This window comes from Nomascus leucogenys, chromosome 3 (assembly GCF_006542625.1).
Source record: "Nomascus leucogenys isolate Asia chromosome 3, Asia_NLE_v1, whole genome shotgun sequence".
In the NCBI taxonomy this organism is placed as follows: domain Eukaryota; kingdom Metazoa; phylum Chordata; class Mammalia; order Primates; family Hylobatidae; genus Nomascus; species Nomascus leucogenys.
The window spans coordinates 135,956,321-135,976,567 of record NC_044383.1 but is presented as its reverse complement, the minus strand read 5'-3'; the positions used below and the strand labels follow the sequence as shown (position 1 = coordinate 135,976,567).

At 48.8% G+C, this 20,247-nt stretch overlaps 1 protein-coding gene across 1 annotated transcript; it reads right to left on the bottom strand.

The window, feature by feature from the left end:
• Positions 1 to 12,788: 12,788 nt before the first annotated feature.
• Positions 12,789 to 19,854, bottom strand: LOC100602786 (UL16-binding protein 2). Its single transcript, XM_030803817.1, has 5 exons — positions 19,707 to 19,854; positions 16,188 to 16,451; positions 15,372 to 15,653; positions 14,574 to 14,705; positions 12,789 to 13,304 (listed from the first exon to the last, which is right to left on the bottom strand). The coding sequence occupies exons 1-4, from the start codon at positions 19,780 to 19,782 to the stop codon at positions 14,596 to 14,598; spliced, it is 732 nt and encodes a 243-aa protein (XP_030659677.1). The 5' UTR covers positions 19,783 to 19,854; the 3' UTR covers positions 12,789 to 13,304; positions 14,574 to 14,595.
• Positions 19,855 to 20,247: the final 393 nt, after the last annotated feature.

Here is a 20,247-nt window from a genome sequence, read left to right as displayed (position 1 = left end):
CAGGACTCAGACACGTTTTTCAGACCCACAGACGGTGATTTTTCTCTCCATCAGCTGGTGAGTCTGAAATGATTTCAGGGTGGTTGGAGGCTGAGTGAACCAGTCAATGAATGAGACAGTTGTGGGAGTGAATGGGGCTCAGAGGAAAAGCACAGGTGCAGAGGGGAGCTGGAGTGGAGGTTGTAACCCCCAGGGTCCTGAAGGTGGCAGCATCGAGGTTGGAGACCTCATGGCTGGCACAAGTTGGTAATATTTTTTTGCCTTTTTTTTTTTTTCTTGAGACTGAGTCTTACTCTGTCACCCAGGCTGGAGTGAAGTGGGATGATCTCAGTTCAGTGCAACCGCCTCCTCCTGGGTTGAAGCGATTCTTTTAACTCAGCCTCCCGAGTAGCTAGGATTACAGGGCCTGCCACTGTGCCCAACTAATTTTTGCAATTTTAGTAGAGACAGGGTCTCACCATGTTGGCCAGGCTGGTCTTAAACTCCTGGCCTCAGGTGATCCACCTGCCTTGGCCTCCCAAAGTGCTGAGATTACAGGTGTGAGCCACTGAAACTGGCCAAGACTTGGAAATTTGAATGCTCACCTGGGTGCCCACAAAGATTTTCCAAAGAAGAGTAACTTGGTTTTCAGCCAGTCTGGGGGTGCCTCATCAGGATAGAATCTTCTAGAAAACATAGCATAATGATGGACAGCATAATGATGGACTTCAGCTGGTTTGATTGAGCCTAGGGTGCACCAGGGCCAAATGAATCTCGCCTTTTTTTTTTTTTTAGACAAGAGTCTGTCACTGTCTCAGGGGCTGGTGTGCAGTTGTGCAATGTCGGCTCACTGCAACCTCCACCTCCCAGGTTCAAGCGATCCTCCTGCCTCAGCCTCCCGAGTAGCTAGGATTACAGGTGCCCGCCAACACACCCGGCTAATTTTTTTGTATTTTTAGTAGAGACGGGGTTTCACTATGTTGGCCAGGCTGGTCTTGAACTCCTGACTTCATGATCCACCCGCCTCGGATTCCCAAAGTACTGGGATTACAGGCATGAGCCACAGTACCCAGCCGAAAATCTGCGTTTTAAACAAAGAAGGAATGAGTCTGAAAGCGGGAATGGAAATGGGAAAAGATAAGGGGGCCAGGAGGAAAGAGAAGGAGAAAAAAAGGGTTGGGGTCTGAGAAGGAGCAAGAATCCAGGCATTTCCGGACCCATGGCCTGGAGTTGCAAGTGGGCAGGGTGGGGCCACTGGACCTGTGACAGCCTTGAGGGCCAGGGCGACTCACACAGGGGCCCTCTGCTTCCTCCAAGCATGTCACGCCCTGGGCTCCAGGTCCCCAGTGGCACAGGTGCTGGCGCAGAGTTGGGTGTTTGCCTCCAGCCTCTATTCCTGCTACCAGGCTGGTCCGGAGTGGGTCAGATCGGTGAGTTCCAGGGGTCGTGGGCCAACATACGAGATCTTGGACTGCAGGGGTCGGGGGTCAGGAGGAGGGGAGGCTTCTGGAAGTTTCTAAAGGTCTCCCTGGAATTTAATGTGGCATTGCTAGCTGGAGCCAGCTTGGCATGGGGAGAGAAATGTGGGACTGATGAAAAGCGTGCAGCCTGATTTAAAGCCAAACCCTGAGTCCTTTCCAAGAACAATAAAGCATATTGTAGTCGCTAAAAGAAACGAACGAACGAACAAACAAAGTAGCCTCTCTTGGCAGATACCTTCCATTTTTAATCTTTACATTTAACATTGCTTTTTGAAAATAGTGTATATTATTTGATATTTTAAAATCCAACCTGGGAGTTTCAGTGATTTATGTGATGAGTTTAGCAATTCACCTTTATTGTAATTATTACTGTTTAGGATTTAGCTATGCCATCTTTTCTGTTTGTTTGTTTTAAGATATGGGGTCTTCCTCTGTTGTCCAGGCTGGAGTGCAGTGGCATCGTCGTCATAGCTCAATGCAGCCTCTAACTCCTGAGCTCAGGCCATCTTACTGCCTCAGCCTCCGAGTAGCCAGGACTACAAGCATGCGCCACCCACTGGGCTAATTTTCTCTATTTGTCTGTAGAGATGGGGTCTGCCTGTATTGCCCAGGCTGGACTTGAACTCCTGAGCTCAAGCGATCCTCCCACCTCGGCCTCCCAAAGTGCAGGGATTATAGGCGTGAGCCACTGTGCCTGGTCCACATGTATTTATTGTGTTTTTTAATGCTGGCATTTCCCCTCTGTACCTGTGTTCCATTCAGTATACTGAGGGTTTTTTTCTGTTGCTTTAAAAGTTATACATTCTAGTTTTCTTCTCTGGGTGGCTGCCCTTAACCTATGACTCACACCAGTATGTGTCACATTTATTGGTATTATTGGTTTTGTTTTATTCCTAATTTTAGAAGTCTCAGCATGTTTTCGTATCCCTTTCTCGTGCCACCTCCAGCCCCATTTTCCTGATAGCTTTCCTAGCTGTAATTCTCGGTTATTCTTAGCTACACTTCTTTGTTTCTGTGATCCTAACTTCACATTTCCCCTTGTGAGATAACAGTAATCTGGAATAGATTCCTTGGTCACTTGTCCTCCTCGGTTCTCTTGTCAGATCTCCTGTGTTTCTCTTGCTATTGAGGTACCTTCCTCTAAATTATTTCCAACTTGGATCTTAGGAGGCAAATATCCTTCAAGTTTTCTATGTTTTGAATATTTCTGATACACCGTGGTGGGCAGGATTCAGAAGCTGCCCCTTCAAGTTTCCTGTACGTTTTCTAGAACGATATGTTCTAGAAAACACTGATGATAGGACAACTAGCTGCTGTCTTAGCCTGTTTGTTTGAGCCTGGTGCATACCAGCGGCAGGAAAATCCAGTATTTTAAGCAAAGAAGGAATGCGTATGAAAGTGGGAATGGAAATGGGAAAGGAAAGGGGGCCAGGAAGAAGGCGATGGAGATAATAAGGGGTGAGGGGCCTAGAGAAACCAGCTGCTCCTAGTCTAGACATCGCTAGTCTAGGTACTGTGAGTCTAGGCACCGCTAGTCTAGGCTCTGCACAGTCATAATTAAAGCTACTCATCAGTTGACCTTAAAACAGAGAGATTTTCCTGGATTCTCTGAGTGGGCCCAGTGCCATGACATGAGCTCTAAAAAGCAGAGAATTTTCTCAGGCTGGAGCCAAGAAAGATGCATCCAATGTCAGAGAGATTCTAAGCATGAGAAGGATTCCATGCACTGTTGCTGGGTCTGAGATGTGGGGGCCATGAGCAGGACTGGAGAGGGGCCTCTAGGAGTTAGGGAAGGGATGCAGCTGACAGCCAGCAGGGAAGCTGGGACCTCAGTCCCACAGGTCCAAGGACTGGATTCTGCCAGCAACCTGAGTACACTTGGAAGCAGATGCTTCCCAGAACCTCCCAATCAGAGCCCAGCGGGTGGACACCTTGACCTTGACCTTGACCTTGAGGAACTGGGAGAAGAGAAACCAATCAAGCCATCTCAGGCCTGCAACCTAGAGGACTGTGAAATAATAAAGATGTACTGATTTAAGCAGGTAAGTATGTGGCAATTTGTTATGGCTGCAACAGAAAAGATACCTTCCTATTTAAATGAGAATTTGACTGGATATACAATTCTAGGCTCAAGTTCTTTTCCTTCATATTTTAGAAAGAATACTCCGTTGTTATCTTGCAACCAGGGTTGCTGTTGTGTAGTCTGAGGGCCAAGTGTTTCCTTCTTCCTTCCATTGTTTCTCTGGGGTAATTTGGGGGAGGGGGCCAGAAGTCTGACCTTATTTCCTGTCTTCATCCAGTGGATTTGTACTGTTCTAGGCTGTTAGTCACAGTCTCAAGGAGGCTGAGAATGGTTTCTAGTTTAACCTACCTTTCATAGATGCACTTGTAGATCGGACAAGCTTATTGTTTTTCTCTTATTCAGCTACCGTTAGTCTTCTCTCCTACCACCTTTCATAATTTCATAAATATTAAACTTACTGAGATATAATTTACAGACAATACTCCTTTGTGAACATAGGAGCTTAAAGTCTCTTATCTTTAGGAGTATATTGAAACTTGTAGGCATTTGGCCATATTATGAGGCATGTTCCCAGGCTATAAACGTTAAACAGATGAATGATATTACTTCAGTCATGTATCATCTTACCAGCCTGTCAATTCTGTAGAAAATCACATTTCTAGCATTACTTGCTCCAGGTTTGCAGAAGAGAAAAACAACAATATTTTCACTGAACACTGGCTTTTAGACAAAATGAATTCTAGGATTATATTAAATTCATTTTTACTTCCTATCATTTCTATATTTTATAGGTTTCATAAAATCGGCCCACAGTCTTAAATTTATTATAATTTTGATAGATATCTTAGTAAAATACTCCATCCCTTTCAGTTATTGGAAACACTAATGAATTCTAGGCTTAAACAATAAATAACACGTTGTAGAACAGCAGTACTGTTTCAAAACTGAACTCAGTTGAATTAATCAGACATGACAAGGTATTTTTATGATTCTGACAGAAGCTTAATGAACAATGTTGAATAGATTTAAACAGTTTTTTATAATATATCGAAATGGTCTGAATTATGGTAACACTGCCTTTGAGAAGAAATCATCAATTTTGGATTTAACATACAGGATGGCACCCTAGGAAAATGTTAAAAAGTCAGGAGAATTGTACCTTTAAGAGTGGGACTGAGTAATGAAAATATACATTACCAGAGAAACCTCCTGGGATGCCTAGACATTTACTTCTGATGTGAGCATTTTTCTGCCTAGAAACAGCAAAACTGACTGTTTAGCTCTAACTGGCAGGCCCCATGTGCCATAGCAACAACAGAGCAAGAAAACTAGGAAAAATTTTTGCTCTATGATTTTTTTTCATTTTTTTAAAGCTATTGAAACATAGTAAGCATACTTATTTTTAAATCCCTGCCTGGTAACTCTAATTTTTTTCTTTTTTTGAGACAGAATCTCACTCTCTGGCCAGGGCTGAAGTGTAGTGGCATGATCTCGGCTCACTGGAACCTCCACTTCCTGGGTTCAATTGATTCTCGTGCCTCAGCCTCCTGAGGAGCTGGGACTATAGGCGTGCACTACCATACCCAGCAAATTTTCATATTTTTAGTAGAGAAGGGGTTTCACCAGGTTGGTCAGGATTGTCTCGAACTCCCGACCTCAGGTAATCCACCCGCCTCGGCCTCCCAAAGTGCTGGGATTACAGGGGTGAGCCACCGCGCCTGGCAAGATAATTCTAAAATCTAAAGCTGCAAAGTCGAACCCAGCAGTTACTAGCTACATGAGGCTATTGAGAGCTTGCAATACAACTAGTTTAAATTGAGAAGTACTGTCAGTATACGGTACACACCAAATTCCAAAGGCTTAGTATAAAAATGTCAAATGTCTCATTATTCATTTTTCCATTGATGACATGTTGAAATAATAATTTTGGTTAAAAAAATTTAGTTAAAACATATTGAGTTAAAAATGTTGTAAAAATATATTTCACCTGTTTCTTTTTATTTTTCCAATGTGTTCACTAGAATATTTAAAATTCCCTGTGTGGCTCACACTTGTGGCTTGCGTTATATTTCTGTCAGAGGACTGATCTAGAGGTTTCATGTATCTTCTGTCTCTGTTGCACATTTCAGCTAGTTCTTGCTGTTGCTATCTTATCTCCCTATGTGGTTGGTTATCTTTGTCTATGTTCTGGATACAGTGTTTTAAAAATTGCTGTTGACAGAATATAAAGTGTAGGATGGGCTGGGCATAGTGGCAACCGGGGTGAGCCATTCTGCCAGACTTGGGAACTGTGCTACTCGGGAAACTTTTCTCATCACCCACCCCAATCCTGTCCCAAATGGGAGGAGCAGTGAGTGCTGAGCCTAGGCTCCCTGCCTTCCCAGTGCTCCCAGCATCACATGAGCTCCTCCCCAGCTGCTGTGGGGTCCCGACTCTCCATGTTCACTATGCTCCCAAAATTGGCTCCCCATCTTCACTGCCCACCAAGCATCGTCCCAGCGCCTCCAGGGTCACTGCCTGACCAGGTGGGGGTTGGGTGAAGAGGCAGAGAACGAGGCAAGACACCTGGTCCAGTTTGACTTCAGGTTTTTCACTGAAATGTGACCGCATTCCACATCCTCTTCCTCCGGCAACCTCAGCTGGGATGATGTGTACGGCAGTGTAGAATCTTGGCGAGTGATGACCAATTCCTGCCACCACGACTTTTCAGCTATATTGATTTTTCCTAAAACAGATAAACAGACTGGCAATAAGTTAAGGAAATACTGTTTTCCTTACTAACAGTAGAGATGTGTACATATACCAATGCTGGTTTTTAAAACAAATATAAGCCCATAGGCACTCTGCTGAACGCAGATTCTATCTCAAAATAACACACTTTCAAGATCTTCCAATACCTGCACGTACAGATTCTTTTCCTTTTTATCTCTGCACATTACATAGAATGACTGCATCACAACAAATGTAACCAGTGTCTGTCTGGAGATCCAGACGGTCTCCAGTCAGTTACTTTTAGAAAAACGAAATGCTGCAGAAACTGTGCTTGCATGAGTCTCAATTTAATTGTGTAGAATAGATTTGCAGACACAGATTTGCTGTGCAAATTAATGCACCCTTAAAGTGTCTCATGTCACGGATGGCAATGCTGGCGACACTCTTGTCTGTGATTGTGATGACTCAGCTTGGGCAAAGGATGGTGAAACATCCACTATAGAGGGAGGGGAAACTGAAAGACAGGGAGACAGGTTTCATCAAGAGTTAAAAACATCAAAGTCTGAATTAAGAATATCTATACATACGCATTTGAAATGGCATAAAGACTCCCTGGAAAGATGAAAAAAATCCAATAATGTCTCATTCCGGACGCAAGCAGGGGTGGGGGAGCCTTTCACACGTGACTTTTCATGGTTTCGATCCTGAAACAGGTGAGAATACGTAGGTGAAGAAGTAAGAAAGAGTGGAGCCGGAGCCCCAGGGAGGGTCACCGGATGGGCTCGCCTGATTTGTTGTGGGCCCCGAGGGTCCCGAGCAGGGGCGCGTGGGGCTGCTGCAGTGACGAGGCACTGGTTCTAGATATTTACCAAACGGTGTTGTCACACGGGGGATATTATAGGCGATTGCTGATTTCAACCACAGATGACTTTGGGGGAAAGTTCACTCCTGGAGATTTCAGTTTCCGCCCCTCCGCGTCCTCTCTGGCTTCTGCGGGCTCCGCCCAGGGCGTCCGCTTCGCCCGAGCTCCGGACCCAGGTCCTGCCCTGTGGAGACCCCGGAGTGGGTGCGCCGCTGCCGGCCGATACCCCCGGGCCTCTGGGTCCACAGCGTGCGGAAAAAAACGGCCTTTCGAAGACCTGGGATGACTCGCTGGTCGCGGCAAGGGACCCGCGGTTCCCGCGTCAGAAGGATCAAGGAAATGCGGGGCCTGGTGGGGTGAAGAGCACGAGGTCCCTCCTTCATCCCCGCAGGTACTTTGTCACCCGCTCTGTGTGTAGACCTCACCGTCCCGCTCGAATCTGTGGGGCTCCGACAGTGTGGGCCCCGCGAGGACCCCCATCCTCCTTGCCCTGGGGCTGCTACAGGAGGGCGCCGGGTCCTGAGTGTCCAGGGTCCCGCAGGGGCGTCAAGTTGTCGCCTCCCGGATCCCGCCGCTCGCGGTCCAGGGCTCCTGGTTTCTACGCAGGGCTGGGGGCCCCGAGCATGCATGTCGTGGGGACGAGAAAACCTTGGGATAGTTGGTAATGAAGGATGGGAGGGAGAACCAGAGAAAGGGAGAGGAAGGAAGCAGGGAGGGCCAGAGAAGAATGAGAAACCTCCGCCAGGAAAATGGGAAGAGGATGACACACGCACAGCCCTACCCTCCACCAACTCTCCCTCTCCTGCTCTCTGCCCTGTAAGGAACGCAGGCCCCACCCCCTCCAGCCTCACAGTGTTTGGGGTCGCCCATTCCAGCGGGGTGAGGCGTCGCCTTGTGGGTGCGGTTGGCATTTCCCTGAGGTCTGTGGACACTGAGCACCTTTTCCTGGGCTCAATGCCATTTGCATTCTTCTTCTGATGCCAGTGGGCAAGCGGAGGTCCCCAAACACCAAACGCGGGTGGGACCGCGACCCCAGCCGGTGCGGGGCTCTTAGCAGTGCTTGGGGAAGTGAATTCAAAGACCAGTAAGAAATAGAGAAAGGATGGAGGTTTATTGTAAAAGGAAAAGCACACACTCAAGAAAAGGGAGTTCAGGGGAACTCAAGAGACAGGCAGAGGCAAGGGGGTTTGGGGCTGCCACCTTTCTGGGTTTCTTCAACCAAGGGGTGGAATATTCATGAAAATTCCTGGAAGAAGGACAGGGATTCTCAGAACTCTGGTGCCTCGAATTTTTACACCAAATATGGGTATTCTCAGAACTGCTAGGGAGCTGGCTGGTGTGTGTTTAGTGTGTTAACCAGCATGTAATGAGGTCCCAGGTGAAACCTAGGGTCAAATCCAGGGCCATGTTGGATCCACTCATTCTTAGTCAGCTTGGTCCACACGCTGTTTTTCAGCAACTTATCAGCCCAGAGCCACTGCAGAAATTTCAACAGATTCCTTTTGCTAGTCACCTGAAACTGCTGCCTAAAATTTCCCATTCTTTTGAGACCACCGTGTAGCATACCTGTCTCACTTTGGAGAAATGTCTATTCAAATTCCTTGCATATATTTAAATTGGGTTACTTCATTTTATAATATTGAGTTGCAAGAGTTCTTTATATATTCAGAATAACAGTCCCTTACCAGATACATGATTTTCAATTATGTTCTCTCATTCTGTAAGTTTTCTTTTTACCTTCTAAATGGAGTCCTTTTTGAAGCACAAAAGTTTCACATTTGCATAAAATGAAATCAAACTACCTTTTATTTTGCCATTTGTGCTACTGGCCTACAGTAGTTAAGCGTTTGCCAAATCCAGGGTCACAAAAATTTACTGCTCTATTTTCTTCTGAGACTATCATAGTTTCATGTCTTAGCTGGACATCTGCCATTCATTTAGAGCTACTTTTTGTGTGTGCTGTAAGGAAGGGGCCCGCCTCATTCTTCTGCATGTGGCATCCAGTTGTCCCAGCATCATTCACTGTAGTGCAGGATGCACCTGCCCAACCTCCTGTCCCTCCTCCAGCACTTGGGGTCAAAAGTGCCTCCTGCTGAACGGTTCTCCCAGGGTTTCCACCAATGAAATCCCCTCATGTGAATCCCATGTAGGCATCTGCTTCTCAGAGGACCTGGACTAAGGAGTGGGTTTACCAGAGGAAATCATATTTCATGAGATGGAACATTCTGGGAATACTGGCACTCAGCATACCCCTTTCTACATCAAAAGAAGGACATTGCATGATATGGTCATCTGGGTCCCACAAGTCTGTCAACTTAGCTTATTTGTGTTTAATTTGTTTTGTTATTTCTTCTGCTGTTGTTGTTTTTGTTGTTGTTTTCTTTGAGACAGGCTCTCACTCTGCCATCCAGTCTGGAGTGCCGTGGCACCATCTCAACTCCCTGCAACCTCAAACTCTCAGGCTCAAGTCATCCTCCCACCTTAGCCTCCTGAGGGGCTGGGACTACAGTCACATGCTACTACACTTGGTTAATTTTTAGTTTTCTGTAGAGACAGGGTCTCACCATGTTGCCACGGCTGATCTCCAACTCCTAGCTTCAAGCTATCCTCCAGCATTGGCCTCCCAAAGTTCTGAGATCACAGGCATGAGCCACCACTACTGGCCCAAAAAGTTATGGCATTTTAGCTTTACTTTTCACATGGTTGTATGACATTATGTAGATTTTTAAAATTCTGTATAAGTAATTTGGGCAACGCTGTACAATAAAATGTTTTCTTCAGCCACAGCTTCCTAAAAATAGGAGGGGCATTAAAATGTTGTGCATTTGTCAAATCTTGAAGAAGTTTCAAATCTTTAGGGTGATTCTCACCTCTCACTTTGGTTGACACAATAATCCATAAAAACAAGTAAGGTGCCCACTCTGATCTGGAAGGGGTAGGGAGATGAAAGTATTGATAAGCCAAAGTGACAGCCTCTTTGGTAGAAATGATCCTGCCTATATATCTCATGCCCCACAAAACAGGGTCCTGAATTCGCCACTTCTCCAGAGCTCCATGCAGTCCTTGAAGCATTCTCTGGCTGTCTTTGCAAGTGGCTGAAGAGCTCCTCCTGCTCTCCGTGGGGCTGGAGGGGCTCCAGGTCCGCTAGGCCCAGGGGTTGTCTCACGCACCTGGTCCCACCAATGGTGCACCCAGCACCGTGGGAAGTGGAGGAGACCAGGTGTAGCTGCTCCTGCCCCTACTCCTCTCCTGACCAGCCAATCTTAATAGGAGGAAGGAGTAGGGATGAGTGGAGCCGTGGAGGTTGGTGCTAGAAAGAAGAGAAATGAAGACCTTTGTCCAATCCCTTAAATTATGTGGATCCCCTTCTGAGTACTAGCAGCCCTGGGGTAGTCCGATGATTGGATTCCTCTCATGCATCTTAAACCCTATAGTATGGCAACCAGTATGCTAGGTGCTGGGTTTACATGTGGGTGATGGATGTTTCCGGTCCTCAAGTCACTTAGAATCCAGGGATAGAAATAAACACCCACATGGCTGCTGCTGCTGATGTGATGTCCTCGCAGAGGTTGAGGCTATCGGGAGGCAGAAGAGGGGGTGACTCATTCTGCCTGGAGAGTTGCATGGAGGCTTCTTGGGAGCTGGCATTTCAGACTGTTCTTTTAGGCATAGGAAGAATACAGCGTGGCCAGATGGCCTCGAGAAGACAGGGCATCCAGCAGATGGACAAGCATGAGGAGGAGGCCTGGGGATACAAATATCACAGAACTTTGGAGAGCTGTGAGACGTCTGCACTAACGAACCCTCAGTTACTGGGGTAGACTCTTTCCACAGGGAGGAGGGAATGTCAGAAGACAGGGAACAAGGAGTGGGCAGGAACCCCCCTGGAGTCCCTGTCTCCCTCCACAGCAAATCAACCAGAAAAATCAATTCATCATTCATACAGCATGTTATCACACACACACACAGACACACATGCACACACACACAGAGACATGCAGGCACAGTCACACACACACTCACACCACACAGGCACACGCACATTCACACAAACACACACACATACATAAATGCATGCAGAAATACAGACAGCCATGCACATACACGGGCACACACAAAGACACACAGAAACACATGGGAGAAAGTGTGTGTCATCTTGAGAGCTGTCATGTCGGGCCCATCCTGCCCATGCACCTTTCACCTCGGGGGCTGTCTCCCAGCTCATGAAGGAGTTCTGAAGCCATCAAGTAGGCAGTCACTGTGTGATCTGAAACACTCAGACAGCTCCTCACTCTCACCTATCTTCCTGGTCCCTTTGGGATGAAGCAGCGACCTGTTGGTTTTCCCTGCAGCAGAAGAGAATCCTCCCCCGGGGCAGAACTGCTGGGCCAGCAGAGTGCACCCCTCTGCTCTTTGTCCTCAGTGCCAAAGAGCTCAAGGCTCACTCGCTGTGAGCAAACCCTCTGGGCTTATTGAAATATTTGAAAAATGAGCAGTGCCATCTGCTGGAAAACCCTAGAAAGTACCAGTCCAAGGTATTTTATAGTTTCAACATTAGACTATGCACCATTACAGTTTACAGGTATGCGCCACCACAGCTGCCTAATTTTTGTATTTTTAGTAGAGACAGAGTTTCACCATGTTGGTCAGGCTGGTCTCAAACTCTTGACCTTGTGATCTCCCCACTGCGGCTTCCCAAAGAGCATTTTTCATGTTTGTTGGCCACTTGGAGGTCTTCTTTTGAAAAGTGTCTGTTCACATTCTTTGCTTATTTTTTAATTGCAATTTTGTTCTTGCTTGTTGAGTTAAGTTCCGTATAGATTCTGGATATTAGAGCTTTGCCAGATGCATAGATTGCAGATATTGTTCCCATTCTACAGGCTGTTTACTGTGTTGATAATTTATTTTACTGTGGAGAAGCTCTTTAGTTTAATGAGGTCACATTTGTCAATTTTTGTTTTTGGTTGCAAATACTTGGTGTCTTCATCATGATATCTTTGTCAGGCCCTATGTCCAAAGTGGCATTTCCTAGGTTATCTTCCAGGATTTTTATACTTTTAGGACTTACATTTAAATATTTAATTCACATCGAGTTGTTTTACATATATGGTGAAAGGTAGAGGTTCAGTTTCATTCTTCTGCACATGGCTAGCCAGTTATCCCAGCACCATTTGTTGAATTGGGACTCTTTCCCCATTGCTTGTTTTTGTTGATTTTGTTGAAGGTTAGAAGGTGTGAAGGTTTCTTTCTGAGCTCTCTATTCTGTTCCACTGATCTAAGTGTCTATTTTGGTACCAGTACCGTTCTGTTTTGATCACCATAGCCTTATATTATAGTTTGAAGTCAGGCAATGTGATGCCTCTGGCTTTGTTCTTTTTGCTTATGATTGTTTTGGCAATTTGGACTCTTTCTAAATTCCAAATACCTTTTAGATTAGATTTTTCTAACTTTGTGAAAAATGACATTGGTATTGATAGAGATAGTGTTGCATCTATAAATTGCTTTTGGAAGTATGGCCATTTTAGCTATATTGATTCTCCAATCCACGAGCATGAAATATTTTTCCATGTATTTGTGTTGTCTTTGATTTTTTTCAGCCATGTTTTGTAGATTCTCTTTTTCCACACAAAGTGTGGTAGAATCACTCATTTATTACTCCATATCGTGGAGGAAAAATGAAATAACATTAATTCTCTACTGAGTAACACAACAAAATTCTAAACTCAGTAGGTTTTTGGAAAATAGAACTCTTTATTTAAATATCAGTACAGGGCAATAAATTACTAAAGGAAACAATCATTAATATAAATTTTTTCTGATTAAATAATTAAACAATTCTCTTTCAGGACATGGAAAGAATCCCCGGAGGTCTGAAGTCTAACGCGATTATTTTACTGACAATATCATTTGCAAGAAAAAGATCATCATTCAAAGAAATAGTGGATTTTCCAAACAAAAACAGAAGAAAGAAAATGTTGGTATCTCTTGTTTAGTCAGCCAGAACTTTAAGTGCAGGAATTCCATCAGGTAGCACCAAGAGAAAATAGCATAATATGTTAGGAATAACTGCTGGTAAAATTGTTGGCAAAAGGAATCAAGGCAGTGAATGAGCTATTGGGTCCATGATGTCATCATGATCTGCTGGAGGCCGCTGGACATACACAGTAGGTGGTGGGCAGGTGGCCAACCAGAAGGGTGAGTTTCATCGAGACCGTACTCACAGGGGATTTTTGGTATCATCTTTAACCTTCAGAAAGGACACAAATGTTGGTTGAAGGGCAGAGAACCTGGATCACTTTTCCAGGGCAATCTTTCCCCAGTCACTCCATGTCTCGGAGCCTCCTGCACTAAGGAACCTATTTTTCCCTTGAGCCTCAACCCTGGTGACTGCAGCTTGGACCTACCTCTTTCCTCCTTTGTCACATCACAGAGTCAGCCCAGGCCCTGCACCTGACCAGGGGATGGAGTGGAGGGGCCCACAGGTCTGAAGCTGGTAGTGATGGGTCCGCGCCCTCACTCAAGGCCCTCTCTATCATCTGATGATGGGGCCTAAAACATGGCAAGGGGTGGGTCAGACTTCCAAAAAGAGGGCTCTGTATTCCTGTGCCCTTGGCCTTTGGTGGGCCTGCAGGCAAACATCCTTCTTCCCCCTTCTTCTTGAGCCTCTCCTCACACTGGGAGCAGCACCCGTAGTTCTGAAGGTGTCTGTCCCTGTTCCACCTTATCCATTCCTTGTCCAGCCCAGTGGTGCCTGTGGAACCCCAGCAGCAGCTCAGACCGCCCTTCCTCTGAGTCCACTCTGCTCCTGGCAGGGCCATCAGCGGGCTCAGGATCTGGGGTGTGCAGGAGGGTGATGGCAGGGGAGCTGCCTCAGGGCCCAGATTCAAACCCCACGTGTCCATGGGACTGACTTTTTAAAAATCCTTCTCTTGAGCAGCCTCTACTCTTTCACCTTCACCTTAATTCCTGGAACCCAAGCCACTTTCTGTGGGAAGGCAGCCCTGCACTCCCTCCTTTTCAATTAGCTGTACCAAGGCTCTCCCAGCCCCTTCCTCCTGGGATTACACCCAGATCTCTCTTAGCCTCAGAGATGGAATCCCCCTTCCCTTGTCACACCTCATGTAAAGCTACCATGATGCACCTAACCCAATTAAGGGGACTGCCTGCTCGTGTCTGAATTCCTGCTGCCTGCAGGCCACACACACTTCCTCAATAGGAACCTGCTCTGAATCAGAGCTGAACTTGCTAAACCTTCTCAAGCTCAACAGGCCTTGAGCCTTGGTATGGGCTTTTCCCTCTGGACTCTGAAGGTGAGAATCCATCAGTACTCAGGGCTGAGCTGCCCAGGTCATTGCCAACATTGCCAACAGGTGACACAAGGTCTCATTTACCTGTCTCATGTCAGGATGAGAAGGTCCCAGCCATGGGGAGGGGTGGGACTCTGGGAATTCTCTTTCCCCATCCTGCCTCCTCACCCACCTGCTCCTTGCTCCACTTCCAATTCTGCTCACAGTACCTGTCACGCTAAAGGACTCTCCTCAGATGCCAGGGAGGATGAAGCAGGAGAGGATGATGAGAAGGCAGCAAAGAATGAGGGTGGTGGCTGTGGCTCTGAGTTGGGTTGTGCCTGAGGACACAGTGGGTGGTGCTGAAATGGAAACACAAAAGTGACAACCCTTGTCCAGGCCCCAAATCTGAGGAGACACCTCCTCAGTTCCTGCCACCCTACATCATCCTGGAAGGCAGAAGTTTTGTCCCCCTGCTGCTATGAGGCAGCCGGTGTGACAGGTCCTAGGTTAGGAGGGGACAGGGGGGTGTCCCCTGTCCTCAGGGAGCTCACACAGCTGCTGAGGGAAGCAAAGTGACAGCACACCCCACCCTCCTGCTGTGGCGGAAGAGGAGGTGATGCTCCAGAGTTGGGGAGGGGAGGGTCTCTGGGCTGGCGTTGGAGGTGGTTTTGATGGATTTCCAGAACCATACCAGGGAAAGGAAAGGAGAAGTGATTCTCAAAAGAGGAAACACTAAGGAGAAAGGTCTGAAAACATGGTGACACCTGCAGTTTCAAGGCTGGTGAGAAATCCACAGTGCGGGGAGCAGAAGCAAGTGCAGTGAGGAATAGGAGTCAGGAGGGAGAAGGGAGAGGAGGATGGGAGAGCACAGGCACACCAGCACCCCCAGGAGGAGCCCCTCATGAGGAGGTCATTTTAGCATAAACGTGTACACTGGGATGATTGAAGCTGAACTCAAGGACTAGTTTCTTGAGATCACCATTTCTGATCTCATTTGAGATCCCCATTTCTTTTTCTCCTGTTACCTCTTGAACTTGGCTCCAGGGTGCTGTCCATGCCCATAGAGAAGTCCTCAAGCCATCCTGTGCAGTCTCCCATTGAGATGTAATAGAAGGACTTGGTCACATCCTTGTCATTCTCCCACTTTTCTTTCATCTTTCTGGCTCCAGGATGAACCGTTGTCCACATTCCATTTTCTGAGTCAAAGAGGAGGAAGATCTGTCCATCGAAACTGAACTGCCAAGATCCACTGCTGTGTCCTTCGGCTTTCTGCTCACAAGACATCCTGGCCTGCAGGGTGAGGGGTTCTGCCCCCATCAGAGAGAGATCAGCTCTGGTCTTGACAAATTTTGCACCCCCATCCTCCTCTGCTTACAATTTCCTGGACTTACTCTCTCTGCCACATCTTGGCCTTGCCTCTAGGCCTCTTAAGGGGTGAGATGACCTTCCCATTTGTATTTTTTTTTTTTGAGACGGAGTCTCACTCTGTTGCCCAGGCTGGATGGAGTGCAGTGGCACAACCTTGGCTCACTGCAGCCTCTGCCTGCTGGGTTCAAGCAATCCTCCTGCCTCAGCCTCCCAAGTAGCTGGGATTACAGGCATGCGCCACCACACCCAGCAAATTTTTGCACTTTTAGTAGAGACAGTGTTTCACCATGTTGGTAAGGCTGTTCTCGAATACCTGACCTTGTGATCAGCCCACCTCGGCCTCCCAAAGTGCTGGGATTACAGGCATGAGCCACCGCACCCAGCCCCCATTTGTATTTTTACATGAAAACTATAAATGCCTCTAAACTACCACTGTATCTGCTCCCTCCTGTCCTGGGCCATCTGAAACTTACCCCTGGGTGTGTAATTCTCCAGCCGAACGTCAAGCAGTTGCTCTGTGAGCATGTCCACCACCTGTCTCAGTACTGGGTTCTGTGCTTTCCAGGCCTTCGTGACATTTCGTTTCTTCCCCAGGGGACTGACAGGTATGACTGTCTTGTTGCCACAGTCATAGTGAAGAAAAGTCTTTTTATCCACCTGGCCTTGAACCACACACCACCGTGGTCCAGGTCTGAACTTAGGGATGATGGTGATGTCATAGCAAAGAGAGTGAGGGTCTGTGGAGAAAGGCAGGCGAGGGGTGGGTGGGGAGAAAAAGACCCCTGTTAGCCCCCCTCCACACTGTGACAATAAGAGGATGCCTTTTGCGGGCTGGGCTGGCCCAGGAAGGAGTGGTGCCCCCTCCAGAACTGTGGTGCCCACAAGATTAAGGCGAGTGCTCGCCCCTTGCATGAGGACAAGGAGGAGGAAGAGGAGGTCTCTGCCTGCTGAGAAACCACATGTCCCAAGACATGTCCCACTGCCCCTCTGCCCACATCAGTCAACATACGACCTTCCTAGAGAGGTGCCAGGACTCCTAGAGGAGGAAGGGCCTGGATGCCAGCGGATCTTCAGCAGCAGCCCACGTTGACTGTGGGAGGTAGGAGAGGGTGTGAGGGATGTCCCTGAGCATGCTGGTGCATGGTGGAACAGAGTGAGGATGGAACTCCTTTGGATAAAGAAGAGTTAATTATCATGGTCACAGGATTTAACATGTTGGCAAAACCCCTGGTGATGGCATGCATCTGTTATGACGAGGCCTTCCTGAAACCTTGGACAAAGGGATGGCCCACGCAGCAAGAAATAGAACATCTGAAAATCTAAGGCAGGTAGTAGAGGGAGGGATTACAGGCTCAGAGAAGTGCCCATGCCAGAGGGGTCTAAGTGTGGAAATCCAGAACAATGTCCATCCACTGTGCTTATGGGAAGCCTGGAGGACTCCTGTTTACCCACCATATAAAGAAGGCCCCATGAGAAGGCACCAGAATGGAATGAAGTTGAGGGATGCCTATTGCTGAAGGCCAGGGTTGGGAGTAGGAGATGCTGTTCCTGAAATGGGCTCCCAGAGTAATGGGGTGAAAAATTCTGATATTACAGATTTCAGGTAGATGTTGTCAACTGTCAGGAGCAAGGAGGGTGCAATGATGGAAATGATTAGAGAAGTCACAGTGACAGCTGGGGACCTCAGTTATACAAAGTTATGCCCATGGCTTATAGATCAAAGGGGTCCAAGGTCCAAAAGAGATGGAAACCCAACCTGGATACTGCTGGATTTAAATAATTACAAGAAACAGAGATAAAACAAATGATGGGTGACCAGGAGGCTGGAAGTAGCCAGTCCTTCAAGAACAAGTCTGCTTTGCCTAATTTGCAGAATGAAGCCACTTCTCAGACCTTGAACACATGACTAGAAGAAGACACCATTTTCCAGTGAGGAAGGACCCTTTAACCCCGCAGCAAGTACAATGAGTCCTTGTGGCCTTCTCCAAAGATATTTATGGCCACTAGAGTTTGCTGTGAAGGGCAATGTTGTAAACATGTAAAGGTGTGCAGGGAATATATTCTCCATTGTAACTACTCAACTGTGCTGTTGAAGCTCAAAAGCAGCCATAGACAACCCATGAATGATGAGCGAGGCTGGACCTGCCTTAAGTGCCCAATGACCCAAGAGCCCCTAAGATCCTAGAGGTACACGTGGTTACAATGTCTAATTGGAGAATCACAACATAGATTCCGTGTGAATGTTCAGAGGCAAGGCAACGCCACTCACAGCAAGGAAATCTCAACATTAAACAGTGGCTCCTGTAGAGTACTGGGCCTTGGCAGAGATGGGGCCTTTTGCCATGCAAGGGCAGTGACCATCCAGCCTTAGAGCTGCCCATTACTGGTGGGCTCCTCACCCTCTAGGTCATTAGGAAGATAGGCACGGCAGCAAGAAGACGCAGGTGGTTCTCCTGGGATGGGCAGGAGCAGGGCCACCAGGAACCAAGAAGCTGCACAAGCAGTTGGCCCCAATCCCCAGGACACCACGTGGCTGCACCCCCTCACCCTCAGCTCACACCTGGGGCTTCAGGGAGGGTCCCTCATGGCCCCCATGGACCATAGATGCCACTCAGCAGCAAAGGAGGGGAGAATAAGCCCCCAACTATGGGACCCCCACTCCCATCACATCCACACCACCCAGAAGCCACAGGCAAGGTTGGACCACCTTCTACTCTCCAACTGACACCTGAGACATCACTTGGAGATGACACCCTAGGGGATGGGGCACTATTCAATGGGACACTGTAATCCTGTGATCTGGGATCAGCAACCTAGGAAAGGGTCCAAATCTGGTCCCCCCTCATTTGAAGGTTGCCATTGCCTGCTGTTGCTCTACAAAGGGACAGGACTGGACAAAGAGATGGAGAACCCACGGCCTGCAAAGATCACAGGGCATCCTTTCTAGAAAGGGTTTGCTGACCCCTGTCTACACAGTGACTATTCTCTATGACGCTGGTGCCCCAGTAGGAAGAACAGGCAGGTCTGGGCCCCAAGGGCAGAAGTGGGCGCCTCCACCCACCAGAGTTCCCAGGGTCATCCTGGAGGAAATGGTGCTTCCCATCTCCCCTGCACAGGTTCTGAGGGGAGCTTGGGGTGTGCTTGCTGGGGTGTGTCCTCAGGCAAGAGGCAGAAGGTGCAACGTGGTGTAGGTGGTGAGGTCTCCTTCATGGATGGGGAGACCTCTGGGGTGACCAGCTGGGCTGAGGTGGGCAGTAAGAGGATGTGACCTGGGTGGTGGCAGTGGATGGTGCGGGGAGGGGTGGCGGGTGTCCGCTGAACCCCTGGGTGCAGGTGAGTTTCTACAGGAAAGTGCAGGGAAAAATTCAAGGGCACGCAGCCCTGGGGGTGCTGGAGGGTTTTTGTGGTGGAGAGCGGGTGAGAGCAGAGCAGGCCTGTGGCTGGTGGGGGTGTCTGTGATCGCGTCCCTATGGAACCCCGCTTCACCCCTGTCCTGTCCCCAGCTCCGGTTCCGGGGACTCTGGTTTTTCCTTCCCGAGGGCGGGTGGGACTGCCAGGCTGCACCAGGGATCCCCGCCCCGCCTCGCTCTCTGCAGCCCTCTGGCCCCTCCACCCTCCTGCCAGCCTCCTTTCCACCCCGCTCCTTTTCGCCTCTCCCGGGGCAAGAAGCAGCCTCGGGGGTGGGGGGTGGGGGAGTGGGGGTGTGGGGGTGTGGGGGGGTGTGGGGGGTGGGGGGGTGGGGGGTGGGGGGGGGGGTGGGGGGGTGTGGGGGGTGGGGGGTGGGGGTGGGGGGGGTGGGGGGTGGGGGGTGTGGGGGTGGGGGGTGGGGTGGACCCGGCAGGAAGGAGCCGCCGACTGGAACTGAACGGGGGCGCAGTTCGGGGAGATCTCCCCCGTCCTTCCAGAAGCCTCCCTTCCTCTGAAACCTGCGGCAGTTCACAGCCCCCCCAGGTTTTGTCACCGCCCGGCTTAGGCTCCGTCCACGAACTCACCGGCTCGCCCAGCCCGGGACCAGCCGGACAGCAGCGGGAGGCACAGAAGGATCTTGGTAGCGGCGGCCGCTGCCATTGGGGACCCAAAGCGCTAGGACGAGAGACTTGATGGAAGGAGAGCCTGGAAGATGAATCACCTCAAGGTTTTAAAGCTGGCTTATGCTTGGGCCAGCTCGTTTCCCGCCCTCATAGCGTCACGCGGCTAGAAATATGATTGGCTACCCCTGACGGTGTCCCTCCCATTTCCAGGCGTCCCTCCCCTTTGCCCCAGCCCCCTTCGGGTTGGTGTGCGGGTGTCCGCCCGGCTCCTGCCAGGACACGGTTCCTTCCACGACAGACTCATTTAATCATCACAGCATTTTTTATTGAAGGTGAAGAAACTTGCAGAGGAATATTCAGCGGCGGCGGCGTCTGCCTGTCCCCGCCTGGGCCCGCGACACTCTCCCTCCCTCCGCTTGCGCCGCGGGGTCCCTGGCTCATCATGCTCCGGGCACAGCCACGGGCCTGATCGCATCCCCTCCGCTACTTCCCCAGTTCCCAG

Coding starts and splice junctions, on each gene's coding strand:
- LOC100602786 (XM_030803817.1), bottom strand. CDS start 19,782: ATGGCAGCGGCCGCCGCTACCAAGATCCTTCTGTGCCTCCCGCTGCTG. Junction 15,654..16,187: donor GGAGAATTACACACCCAGGG/GTAAGTTTCAGA, acceptor TGATGGGGGCAG/AACCCCTCACCCTGCAGGCC. Junction 14,706..15,371: donor CCTGGAGCCAAGTTCAAGAG/GTAACAGGAGAA, acceptor TTTCCATTTCAG/CACCACCCACTGTGTCCTCA.